The sequence below is a fragment of the Phalacrocorax carbo genome, chromosome 8 (assembly GCF_963921805.1).
Source record: "Phalacrocorax carbo chromosome 8, bPhaCar2.1, whole genome shotgun sequence".
Lineage (NCBI taxonomy): Eukaryota > Metazoa > Chordata > Aves > Suliformes > Phalacrocoracidae > Phalacrocorax > Phalacrocorax carbo.
In genome coordinates, this window is record NC_087520.1 from 12,835,610 (window position 1) to 12,849,212 (window position 13,603).

At 46.1% G+C, this 13,603-nt stretch overlaps 1 protein-coding gene across 1 annotated transcript in view; it reads left to right on the top strand.

Annotated features, from left to right (window-relative positions):
• The window catches only part of NRG2 (neuregulin 2), a 63,737-nt gene that overhangs the window by 25,006 nt on the left and 25,128 nt on the right, over nt 1-13,603 (top strand). The window contains exon 4 of the mRNA XM_064458154.1: nt 4,419-4,539. Within this exon, the coding sequence (XP_064314224.1) occupies nt 4,419-4,539 (121 nt within the window). The remainder of the gene's footprint in view (nt 1-4,418; nt 4,540-13,603) is intronic.

Here is a 13,603-nt window from a genome sequence, read left to right on the forward strand (position 1 = left end):
TGAATTGGCAGATCTCTCCATCCTTGCTCCAAAATGAGCTGCAGCTGCCGCCCTCATGAACATGAAGTCCCAGCTGCAGCAACATCCCAGAGCAAAACCTTGGGAGGCACTGGACTCTGTGTTACCATGCAGGAGTGAGATTTCAGGGTTATAATAGATAAAGATCTGTATTCAGTACATCAAAACTCAAAATGAACATTAGGAATTGATATTAATGTAATAGAGAACAAACCAGGGTGACATAAATATTGTGTGTGCAAGATGGTCTCACCATCTCCAAAGGGAAAAACAGAACCAGAGATGGCATTTTTGACCCAGGGCTGCAGCTGGGTCAACCTCTGTATTAGCAGCTACTAAAGATGTCATTGCTTTCCAGCTAGGGAAAGCTGTGCCTGTAAAGCCAGAGGTAGCACAGGGTATATGAGTGGGGATGATCACTCTTTTTTCTCATACAAGAGCCAGTAAGGGGCAGGTTTAAAAGAAGTGAATGGAAATGTGTCTTTGCCCACTGTGTATATAACAGTGGAGCTCTTGCACAAATATTGTGGATGCTACAAGATTAGATTTGTTCAAACAGCAGCTAGACACATTCATGGAAGAGAAATCCATCAAAGGCTATTAATTGTAAAGATACTTCGGCTGACTTAGGTTGTCTCTGAGCTGATCATCCTAGACGGCCCGAAGAAAATTATTATTGCATGCTCGTGCTGATCTTCTTCCTTAAGCATTGCCTATTGGCCACTGCCAGAGACAAGACAGAGCTTTGGTTTTACCAGTACTGCTCAGCTTATAGTCTTATAATGGCCTGTGTTTCATGACACTCTCTTCTCAACAGGGAACTGGCATGACTGCTTCTTTTTGTAGCCTTTGCCACATCTCTGCTGCTAACAAATGGACCATAGTAATATGATTCTGTGATTCAGTTTTAAAACATTTTGCACTGCTTTGGGAGGAAAGGCACAGTGTTTGCAGAAAACAGGATTTAAAGGATAACAGCGTTAACAAGATGCTTCTAGGAGAACTGATCGACCATGTATTTTTCTGACACACATAGCTCTGTTGACAGCTCTTTCTAGAAGTGCACAATAAGCATGTTCCAAGCCTCATTCATGTCAGTCTTTTTTTTTTTATTATTTGTTTAAAAGAAACAGAATTGTTTATATGGGATGAAAATGCCATGCAATCTCTAGCTGGTCAGCACTGTAATCCACTCTGGTGTCACAACATCACACAGCACTGCATCTTTCCATCCACCTTTTCTGGTGGAAAGGGTACCTTTTTATCTGAGGGGTTTTCTATGGGGAGGTTTCTGGGCTCTCCCTCTCTGCTCCTCCCTTACTGCGGGAAGGCTTGATCCAGAATCCTTTCCTATAAGATTTATCATGTGAGACTTTGCCAGATGGATTGTTTGGCTTGCTAGCAACTGGTACATTTCATGGTTGCAGTAGTGATGGCTTCCTGCAGGCTGTGCTTGTTCTTCATCCATGTGTCTTTCAATTTGCACCAGTGCTTTGGTTCATGAAGTTTCAGTGCTCCCTGATCTGATGGCATGCTTGCAGCTTTAACAGAGACCTGTTCATTGTGCAGTTTTAAGGTACTTCAGTAAAAGCCTGCAGGCACTCCAAACCAAAGGCCACCCTGCGAGCAGCTTTCAGGAGTTGCCATGCCTTGTGCTGGCCAGGCATCACCTGGGGACTGTTCAAAGGGACAGTGGCTGTCTTCTGTGTACCAGGTCCCCTGCAATTTTCAGACTTCCCTGGCAGGCCTTTGCTTGCTCTGTCACTGCTTCAGCCTCCACAAGACTGGCCCAGCCAGCCCTAAGAGAGCTGCAGAGTGAAGCAGGCAGCTTCTACTAGCCTGGCAGCCTGCACAACCTGCAGCTTCCATTTACATGCACAATGAAGGCTGTGCACAGGCTGGCTCTGACTGCATTTTGGGACACAGCTGCATGCTGCCAGGCCAGGTTTTATTTTCATGGTAATTTTTAAAATGGCATTTGATGTTAAGGCTTGGTTTAAGTGGCTGGAGCAAGCGATAGCTAGAGGAGAGGCCTTGCAAAGAAAGTCCAGGTGGTATCAGACACAGTTAAATCTCCTCTGTCCTGAACCTGCATCTCTCCACTGGCTCTAGAAGAAATGTGCTACTATCTTGTAAAGGTATAAATTACACAGACTTGTTACAAAGCCGTTACAATGGCTTTGGCTTCTAGTTCCCATTAATCTTAACTGGAAGGGAGCACTGAATTTCCATACAGAAGTTTGGGAGTTTTTGTATTTGAGGGCTTTTTGCAAGGACTTCTTTGGTGGCTTGGTCAACTCAAAACCCAGCATACACTCTAGTATGTGTACACTGCTCTGCACATTTGGCTCCCAGCTGGCTGGTGTTACATGCCCTAGGAGGAGAGCAGCTATTTTCTGTCCCAGGGCCATGTGCATTTTCAGTCTTTGCTGAAGTATTTGCCATGTCTGGTTTGCAAAGCACTTTGGGACTTCTTGCTTTGCCCTGGATAGCTGTGAAAAGACAGCCCCAGAGGCAACAGTTATTCAAGGCAAAGCATAGAAATAGCTCTGCTTGGTGCACAGCTTCAGCTCTGTCAGAAAGTGGAAGGCGTTGACTTCCCTATGGGAACAGAAGACAATGGGGTTGGACAATGCATTGGTTCAAGCAAAATGAACAGTAAGCTTGGCTCTGCCTTGAGCTGTATGCAGGTAACAGTGTGGGCTACTCCTGCTGTGCACAGCCTCATCAGCAAACTCTTCCTTCAGAGAGGCATGGACCCCATGCAGTCAGAGATAGTCCTAAAAGCCAGAACAAGCTTGTTTGGTTGCTTGTGTGCCAAGCATCACACAAATGTGAGAGGCTTCACAGGATGCTGGGACTCATCCTTTATCTGTGAGACCCTGAATGTGCCTGGCAGGAACTGGGCTGGAGCCAGAGTGTGAGAACAGAGACCTTGGCTCTAGCGGTGTGAGCTGCAGCCTGGGGCAGCAGGGCAGGCTCCTGCGGCAGCCTCTGAGCCTGCTGCGGAGGCGGGACAGGCACAGGGGCTGCCTGAGGTGGGGGGAGCAGCCCCAGCTCCCTCTGGGGCAGGTTCTGGCATGCATTGCTGCTACTCCTGTGGTTCTGACTAGCTCCTGCCTGGGGCTCTGGCTCCAGCCTTCTTCCTCGAATCCTGTGTCAATGAGGTGTTCAGTCTTCGATGGCTGGTCTGAAGTCACCACTCCATGAGGTTCATTCATGCCTTGGAAAACAGATGGTCAAGGGTATCTCCTCAGAAACCTCGAGTACACCATAAAAGGCGCTGCAACATATGTAGTGGCCACACTGCTGGAGATTTAACTGTGTTGGAGTATGAAAAAGGTGGGTAGGAAGGAGGACTATAATGAGATTAAGTATTCAGCTGGAAAAAGCAGACGCTTTTGAGTACCCAGCCCTTCTTTCAGTTATGTGAAGATGGGTCTGCATTCCCTAAAGTTGGTTGCTTTTGTAACCTGTATTAGTTGCTCTAACAAAAGGTTTTTCCCTTCCTAGGGCCTTTGTCTTGCCTATGGAGACTCTCTGTTTTGGGCTGTAAGTTTGCCTGAGTCATCCAGAGACAGGAATTGCAGTGAATTTCTGCAAAGTACCGTTGGGGCATTTTTGTACCTTACATGGCTGGAGAGCTTCTCTCCAGAAAGAAATTTGGATTGAGAAAAACATCTATATCCCAGGGAACTTGAGTTATGCTGGCTTCCTCCCTCTTAGCACAGACTGGGGCTGACTGACTTCTACTGCTGAACTTCTGCTTGGTCTCTTGAGGCAGCCCCATTGGGGCATGGCAGAGAAATGCTCAGAAATAGCAGAGGGAGAGATGAGCTGTTCCTGCTTGTGCTGGACCTGTTCTAGGGACAATGAGGCACTTACTTCTGGCTCATTTCCTCCCAGAGATGCGGAGCAATGAAATGTCCCCTGCAGTATCTCTGGTTTTTGGTCCAGTATCATGATGCAAACCAGGCCTCAGCAGCATGCCACTGTGACTCTGTGACTTTGCAGCATATGTTCTTCCTAACCTCCTGCCTGCCTGCTGGTGCAGGGTTGCATGCATGCATAAGGGGAGGCCAAGGAGAGGTGGGAAAGGGGCACTTTTCCCTACAGCTTGCCAAAAAGATGATCTTGTCCTGACATGCTGGTTGCTTAGAGGAAGGCGTGTCCTCAACTCCTCACTCACTTGGCCACTTTTTCTGGGAAAAGAAAGATCAAGTCACAGCCCCAGGACCTGGAGAGGTGAAGGTGGGTTTAAAGGCACAGGCTGAGGTTTGTAGCTCTGGGGTTTTTACTTTGGCAAACGAACTAGCTGAATATCATCTAAGAAAACAGAATTGCCCAACAAAGGAAATAACAATATATCCTTTCTCTGTGTGTTCTTTTTTTCCATGCAGTAACCACAACTCTCTCTTCCTGGTCTGGGCATGCTAGAAAATGCAACGAAACAGCCAAGTCCTATTGTGTCAATGGTGGGGTATGCTACTACATCGAGGGGATTAATCAGCTGTCTTGCAAGTAAGTGAGTGTAGTTCTTGTGTCGATATGGAAATTACTTGACTGGGGGATAGAAGACCTTTGTGCAACTGCTGGGGGAGGGGTAGCTCTGAAATTCTCCTGGCAATTGCAGTTTGAGCTGTGCAGGTTCAGAAAGGGAGACTAGAGGGGTGGGGTGGGGGAGGAGGGTTCATATTTTCTTTTTCTGTGTGAGTGCCACTGTTCACTTTTCCTGACTTCTTCTAAGAATATATTTGTCCTGGCTGTTTCCTTGCTCTTTCTTCCCTTTCTCCTCTGCAGCTTCAAGGAAGGTTGGGTCCCTTTTGCTGTCCCTGAGCTAGGTCAAAGCTCCACATCCCCCTGTAACACATCCTTCCCTCTGAGCAGGGGGGCTTTCCCCAGTGCACAGCCACCTCCCTCCTCCGTGACTGGAGAGGGTCACTTGCTGAAACCTGCCTCTTACCTCTCCTGTCTGCACTTCATAGGCCCAGAAGCAGGTTTAGCACACAGCTGTTCACCACACTGTGTCACTTTGTGGCAGGCTGTGGGTTGTTTATATCTCCCCTTCAAATGTTAAAACCTGCAAAAAAACTCCCAAACAACCCAAACAACAGGGAGACATACTAAGTTATCCTTAAAATTACATTTCCTGGAGAAGTTAAAGTGGGGCTGCATAGTCTGAAGGATGTGGAATGGGATGTGAGACCTTTTCACCTCTGGTTCAAACCTATCACAGCCAGCAAGCCCAATAGTATCTCACAGCTCACCCTGTAAGCCTAATGGGGACTGTGAATGAGAAATGCGAACTGTTTGCCAGTGTTGGAGATGTAGGTACCCAAAGCACACCTGTACCTTCCCCTGGGCTCCTGCGGAGTCAGCACAAGGTGGTGCCCTGGGTGTGCATTTGCTGAGCAGATGCAGTCAGCTTCTGAGCTCACTTGGGGATCCAGGTGTCACTGTTCCCAGCTTGGAGAAGTCCAGACCTACTGTTCCCAGCTTGGAGAAGCCCATAGCTGACTCTTTTGTCCCTGTGTGGCCCAGAGACTTCTCCATGGAGACACACAGCCAAAGGTATTTACACTGGTGGGTGTCAACCTAGTACCACTGCCACTGTGTGTTGTGATGCTCACTAGACGCCTCAGCTCCTCCGGCCTTGAAGGACACATCAGAACAGAACCATCACTCCTCCTGGAAGGGCTGTGAGCTGGATTACACTTAGCACAACTCCTCCCTTCTCCCAGTGCTCCTTTGTTTTGGCAGGGAGCAGTAGGAAAGACCATGTGGAAATGCATTCTGCTGAGCTCCTGTGCTCTCACTTTCCGTTGCAGGGCCAGCTGTGGTGGGAAGGACATAGGATGAACAGCATCTTCCAGTCCTCCCAGGCTTGCCCCTTCAGACATGAAAAGAGCCGGGTAGGACAGAAGCCAAATGCTGTCGTCCTCCATATTTCCCATGTGCTTGAAGTGAGAGCAGGCCTTGTATACCACAGACCTGTGCTTTAGCATAGTTGTCTCTGCCATCAGCTCCTTGGTGGCGCTGTAAGTTCATCTTGCCAGTGTTCCCCATAGGAAACATGAAGGAAGCCCCATATGAAGAATCAAAGTCACAGCCACTATTCTGGTATAGGTGTAGTCCAGGAAGCCCCAACAGTTCTGGTCTTTCCATACTGGGGAGGGGTGAACCCTTGAAGCCTGGAGGAGTGTATGAATCAATATCTCTCTATCTGTAAGCAATGTGGTGGTGCCAAAAGCATAGATCTGAAGGCTACTTCTTTTGGGAAGAACTTGAATCCAGATCAAGACTTTTCAGATCAGATCAATTTCTAATTACAACAAGAGTTACTTGAACTCCTGCCATATGCAGCTATAATGGTAATGCTCCGTTTTTCCTAATGAAGGGTACACGTGGTAGTTATCAGGTATCTTCAGCAGATAGACTGTTTTAACCAAAGTAATTCCAGCCTTGCGAAGAGACAGTCTACCTTCAAACCAGGCTGCTATGCTAGCTGATGAACAGAGGGGAAGCTCAGTGATGGATTCCATTAAGATTTTATGTGCCATATGAAACAGACCTAGTTATTTCACATCATTCGAAAGCCTTAATTCCTTACTTGCAGATGGTAAAATTATTTCCTTTTCTGACAAGTCCCAAGATACCAATTGCTAAAACCAGATAGGAATTGAATGGTTATGTATGGAAGGACAGCAAAAAGTTAACCAGGAGGTGCTCCGAAGGTCTGCACTGTCATTATTGATCTGCCAGAAAGGCAGTTCTGTGTTAACAGGAACCCAGGGGACCCAAGAGCCTTCCACACAGTACAGTCATTTTTTATCTTACTGCTTGAGGAGATATCTGGATGTTCAGTGTCCTTAGGTGTTTTTATCATTAAATCATAGACTGAAGATAAGAAATCCTGGCTTTTGAAGTGATGTAATTTTAGAGTTTCTGGACTCCAGAAGGCAATGGTTAGTTATTGAGGAATGCAGAAGCATTTGCACTGAACATAGTATTTCTGATAAAATGGCTTTCCCAATAACATGGACGATTCTTGGGCAAGGCTGATGATGGATAAATGGACTTCACATTTGCCTGCCTGCAAACTAGCAAAATGCTCAAATGTTTTACAGCTTCTCTGTTGCACCAAGACAGGAGGTCTGCTGCTGTGGTTTGTGAAACTTACAGTGATACAAATTTGGAGAGGAAACTAGGGGAGGCAAAGATGCAGGCTTTGACCTGCGTTTCTGAACTCTGTAACATGGGAGCCAGTCTTGGTCCTCCAGCCGTGCCATGCCTCTGAGACATGAGCATAGAGGAGATCAATAGGTCCTTCTGTGCACAACCTCTTCAAATGCCTTGAACATCAAACAAGAGCCACGTGAGCATCTTGAGCCAGGAACAACACATGTGTCTGTGCACTGTTCCCACTTTGCTATTCTGACTAGAGTCAGCAGGGCCTTGGGGGTGTTGTCTAGCACTGTGTGCTAGCCTGAAGTCCTCCTTCACCAAGTGCTAAGGAGATTCTAACACCCTAAGACCCATGTGATGTTACCAACCTTTCCAATACCAGTCATCAGAAAACAGAATTTTAGCATGTTCATGTTCACATCCTATAATCAGGTTCCTGGAGTGGATTTCATTGTTTTCAGCTCTCTACAAGCATAGGCGATCCTGTAGATGTTACCTCTGGAGCAAAAAGAGCAACTGGGTTCTCAAATGATTTCTTCTCATGAAGTGGCTCATTATTGATTTGTTACAGATTACACCTAAATTGACAGCTGACCTTTTATTATTTTTAACAGGCTTTCCAGAAACATGTTCCTCCTGGTCTTTTGAATTCTGGGGAACAAACTCTTTGCCTGTAAACCCACCTCCTCCATCCCTTTTCAAAACACTTCAGCTAGACCTTGGATAATGTGTTTTCTTCACTGGGGAAGAGCCCAGAACAGACTTGGAGTTGTTCCAGAAATTGTGTCTTTTTTGGATTGTGTGCTTGCATAATTTTGTCCTTAATTTGAAGTAAATTCTACACATGCTAGTGTCAAAGGCAACCTGAACATGATACAGTCTGTGCTGTTATCCTGACTCTGCAAACAGACCACCTGGAAACGAGATGGCAGAAGTGTGATTTGCCTCAGATATTCTGCACACATACAGGATTGACTCACCAGCCCTAGTAAATTAAAAAGACCCAGGCTTTTGTTGACGGGAAGAATTTGTTGACCCTTCTCCAGACCATTTTGCTTAGAGAGGCCTTACAAGTTGGACTGGTTTCTCACTGTAACTGTAGGGAAGTGGGGAGTCTGAGTAGAGCAAGTCTCAGTACCTGCAGAAAGGGTGCACACAAGCAAGTCTCAAGGCCCTGAGCTGGGCTGGGAGACAGAAGAGCAGTGTCTGGTTTGTTGTGTCCGGATGAATGTAGTGCTTGGGATGGCTAGCAGCCTGTGATCTTGGATCTGCCTTGGTCCTGGAGCCCATTGGGTGCTTGGCACAACTTAAAGCAGTTTGAGGCTGCTCTAATCTTTTATTGCTGGGTGCTATGCCCCATGGGGTTGTGCTAGTGTGTGTATCACAGCAGAAATACTCTTTTTCCCAGTTAGGTCTTGGCACACATTATCTACAGTTGGGGTCTTCCCAGCCAAAGAAATAAAACCAAGTCTTACTGCTGCACAGTCCTTCTCTGCCCACTTAAACATGTTTCATGACTCTTTTGTATGGTTGGGGTAGTCAAAGTGGCTGGTACCCTGGGCCAGGATCTTCCTAAATTTCATGGGATCAGAAGGCTTAAAAAGCTTTACAGTGCAATGCCTCCCCATCATGTTGGGCCGGTTGTGCTTGCAAGAGTCAGGCTGAAGGATTTACAAATGATGGCGGATAAGCAGGCTCTGGGTTTGGGCTGACAGCACTGCATTACGTGAGAGAATGAGGTCAGAGGCCGGGAGGACCTCAGATGAAAAGTGAAGGTCAAGAAGAGAATAAAAAAACAAACCAAAGCAAAATAGAAAATATCAATTCATTTTTAAACCAGTTGATTTATGCAAATCACTGATTTACAAAATTACATGCTCACTTCCTAGAAGCCCATTTGCTTCCCTCCTCCATGTATATTGTTTCCTGCAGATTTTCCTAGGAAAGGGGAAAGATCATTCTGAAGGGTTAGACGCATTGCCAGCTCCCCTGTGCTTTTCCAGAGCACCATTCAAAGGGGTGAACATCAGACTGATCTCATATGGCCATGGTCCTCCTTGCAGCACAGCTTGCTGACCTCCCCTGTGTTGTCAGGAACTATGCCATCCCTCTTAATGACTCTACTGATTTGGTAGCACAAGTTGTATGTTGCACAACCACAAGTATGTAACTTTGCCATGGATTTATGAGCAGTTCTGTGGGGAGGTGTTGCAACATCCTTGGAAATGAAGAGCCCACAGTGTTGACCTAGGGGTGAAAATCTCCACATCCTGTTCCAAATCTCCTGAACCACCCAGGATTCATTCATTCGGTTTTGCATGCTGTTTATCTTGCGTGATGAGATCAGGTACCTTTTCGAGTTCAAGCAGCCCGTCTATGCATCCTGTTCAATGTGTCCTTTTTAATGCACATATAACTATAGCAGACTTTCGAGAATCATCAGAGTGTGGAAGCTGATTCTGCAACAGTGAGGCTCGATGAAGACAACAGTGCAGATCCTGCTGAGCTCCCACAGCTTAGTTAGAGCTGCGCTGCTGTCTTCACTGAGTCCAGAAGTGGGTGTCCCTGTGGTTTGGACTCTACTATACAGCAAACATGCCTTGATTAGCTGCTCTGGATAAGGCCTTTGCATTTATTCTGGTTGCTTTCTTTTCTTCCCATCAGTGATTTTGTGGAGTCCAGCCTTTTGTGGTTCTCCAGAGCCTGATCATCTGGGACTGGTCAGGGGACAATGACAGAACTGTCTTCTTTTTCAGCCCTTCACACAAATAAGCAACATGCTTGAAACATTTCTCCATTTGCTTATATCAATGCCTTGTGTCCTTCTGCTACAGCTTCTCCTTATCCTGTTATTTTGAAGCACCTGCTCATTCACATTCTTCTGTAGCATGGTTTGCATTCTGAGAGCTACCAAGTTTGGCATACTTCAAATAAGATCTGGGGGAGCAAAGGAAATGTGCCAACCCTTGCAAGATTTAGATCAACAGCTAGGCAGAAAAGTTTTGTTTCCAGCAGAAACACTATGATAATGGCATTATTAATTAATAGTAGCAAATAATAATTAACAATAATTATTGCTCTACCCTGATACTGAGCAGAAGGTCAAACTTTCTCAATTTTGATAAATAAATACTCTGCAAACAACATTGAAATGGGTCATTCAAACCATTTTGGTTTGTACTTTTGAGATGCTTTATTTGGCTGATCATTTTACTGCTTTTTTTTTTATTTTTCCATGTGAATATTTAACTGCAATTCATCCTGAACCCAAGAGCAGAACTTTGTGGATGTTTTCAAAATGGGGTAAAAAAAAAAAGCCTTAAGGAATTGGTCAAAACTGAAAGAACTGGACTTTTTCCAGCAACAACAGAATCTGGACACAAAAATCCCTGACCGGTTTTATTGATGGAATTTGCAAGTAGCAAATTTTCAGATGTGGTAATTTTTTTAAATTTTCATGCACTTGGTTAGGCACAGAGGGATGGAGTTAAGCAAGGGCAGTTTTGGGGGGTCTCCACACAGGCTAGAGAGGGGACAAGGTGCTGTCTGCAAGAGGTTAGTGCAGCCTTGTACTTCCCCAAGACCATTCTTACAGACACAGCTTTTTCTGCTTCCCTTGGCCTTTGAGGAGACACATGTTGGGCCTCTGTGACACCAGTGAGTGGACCAGGAAGTCCAAAGGTTATATTTGCAAGAATAGCCCACCATCTGTGTAATCCCTGCAAGAGCTTTCAAAAGGAGCAGGGACTCCATTTTGCTGGGATAGCCAGTCAAAATCTCTTGACTATGGTCAAATGTGTGGGCAGAAGGATGCCATGATCAAAGACCATCTCATGGCTCTTGATCTTAGTCACCCTTAACTTTCAGGTATGTCCCTCAGGCCATGTGCTTGGCCACTGAAGGAGAGCTGCCCTGAAGCCCTTACCACAGGCAGCAGATTCTTCATGAAGACAGGGTGATATCCATTTCTCTTCCTGTCCAGACTGGGAGACTCATGTGCCATGCACGCTGGAGATTTCTTTCCTAGAAGTCACATTGGAGCCATAGTAATAAATAATGAATCATCTTCACCAGCCCAGAAGTATGAGACACCTAAAAGAGACATGGAACCATGAGCACTGCATGCTTTCAAAGGTTTCCTGGTCACTTTTGCTGTCAGCATCCTTGCTTATAAGGAATCAGGGCCCAGGGACGCCAGAGGAGCACATGTGTCTTGACAGCTTGTATGCTAGCTTGGGAGGTGACAGAAGGTGGTCATGTTCATGAGGGCTTATTTTCTGTCATTTTTCCCAGTGCTAATTCACTAGTAACTAAAGATGAAAAGCCTGAGCTGTCCTAGACACATGGAAGACAGTTAACTACTGGCTTCTTTCTAGGAAGCTCTTCTCCCTATATGGTAGCTGTCATGGCACCAAAGCTTCTTTGACACTTTTCTGGTTTGCTTTTTCACTTCTCACCAATTTCTTTCTCTGGGTTTTAGTTTCCTTCCACCAGATTTGACATAATTTTCAGTCTTTCCTTAATGGCATGCAGCTTCAGTCACTCTGAAGTTCCAGCCTCAGCTGACCTCTTGCGGATGTGTGTTCAAGACAGTTTTAGCTCATTTCAGATGAAGTGCCCCTTTTTTGAGGTGGTTAGGGCATTTGCTTCATTCAGCAGCACCCTTGGGGCCTTTCGGTGTGCTCACAATATACATGAAATATCAGATACCAGACAAATGGGCAGCACATTGCAAGGTAAACTGGATAACCTTGAAGACTGTGAATAAGTTCATGACTCTATCAGTGGTAATGAATAAACTTCAAAAAGGATTGGGAAGACATCTTCTATTTTGCGTGCCTTGTTCAAACCCCAGTGCAATCTCTTAAAGGTTTCTCCAGAGTCATGCTTCCCTAGGGCTGTCCTTGTGAGTCTGCATCACCCAGCTGCCTCAGGTTTGTGCTCTTTGATTGTCAACAGGGCATCTTCTTTACTCCACTTCCCAGCACCAACTTCCTCTACTTCATCACTGGGAAGGTCAACAGACCTCAAGTCTGATTGTAACCCCTTGGGCTAGTCTTTCCTTGGGAGCTGGCTGGGCTCCCTAGTATTGGAACAACATTACTGGTATGTCTTCCTTTCCTGTGCTCCAAGATGGATGTCCAAGAATGAGGAAAGAAGGTGAATTTTTCCAAGATATTTGCCTGACCAGGGAGTCAAATTTCCACTTTCAAAAGTGACTTGGACACTGAGAAACTTAAGTGTATGACTAGGGAGTTCAGTGAAGCCTCATGCAAAGCCATGTCATTAAGTTCTCCCCGAGCAGTTTGGGGTACACAAATAGCCCAGCACACTCCCACATGGAGGTGTTAGCACAGCTGTCAAAACCCAGATGCTGTGTAGCACAGAAAACAGGTCTGGTCACAGGCAGTAAGGGTGCATCAGCTTTTTTGCTCAGTGCAGACCTACCAAAACTGCAGTGAAAACCAGCAAGAAATCAAGGACCAAAGCCATGTGCGTCATGAAGGGCCTTCCAAATCTTTCTTCAGTGAGAGGGACAGCAGGTGAAATGTCTCCCGGGCATGGGGCACCCTGCCTTGGAGAACTGGGAAATGCATTCTTTAGGGGAAAGATGGACAGGTTTGGAGCTGTGGAGGTGTTGAGGCGGAGAAGGACAGTAGATGGGGTGGAGAGATTATGCAGTCTTTTCTTGGCTTTATCTTCTCCTTGGATCATGCTGAATTCAGAGGTGTGTCTGCAGGTCCCCTGTAGACATCCAGCATTGAGTCTCAGGCTACCTCTGGAGTACCAGCAGGTTGTCCCACAGGCAGATGGCCTCCTTTAGGAGCCTGTGGCAGTGGTGTATCAGTGTGTCAGCAAATGCCTCAGCCTTCCTCCTGGGGAGTGTTAATGGAGGTCTCCAGGCAGAAATTAGACGTCTGTGCACTGGGGGAATGGCACCTGCCATGTCCATCACCACAGCTGGGAGATATTTACACCTTGTCCTGCCTTGTGCCCAGCTGCCTGGTGCCTCAAGGCCTTCCCAAGACTTCAGCTGTATCTAATTTCTCCCGCTTGGAGTGGAGCCCTTCAGTTCAAAGAAGTCTGTATCCTTGCAGGCCTGACAGATGGGCTGGTGTGCACTTGGTCTGTACAGCTGGTGCAGCCGATGAGATACCCTAGTGCTCCCTCACATTTCATGATTCCCACCTGCTAGCCCAGATCAGAGTATGTCCATTATGAGGGAAAACTAATAAAAATCAAGGTTTTCTGGTCATAATGAATAGGGAAGTCTTCTCTAATTTCTACCTCTTTGCCCCAGGGGAACTAAATAGTTGCTGGAAAAAACTGTCTGTGTTCCCTTAAGGAAGTAGAGAGAAGCAGGAATTCACCTCTCTTCTTGACTTTTTTTTATTGCCAC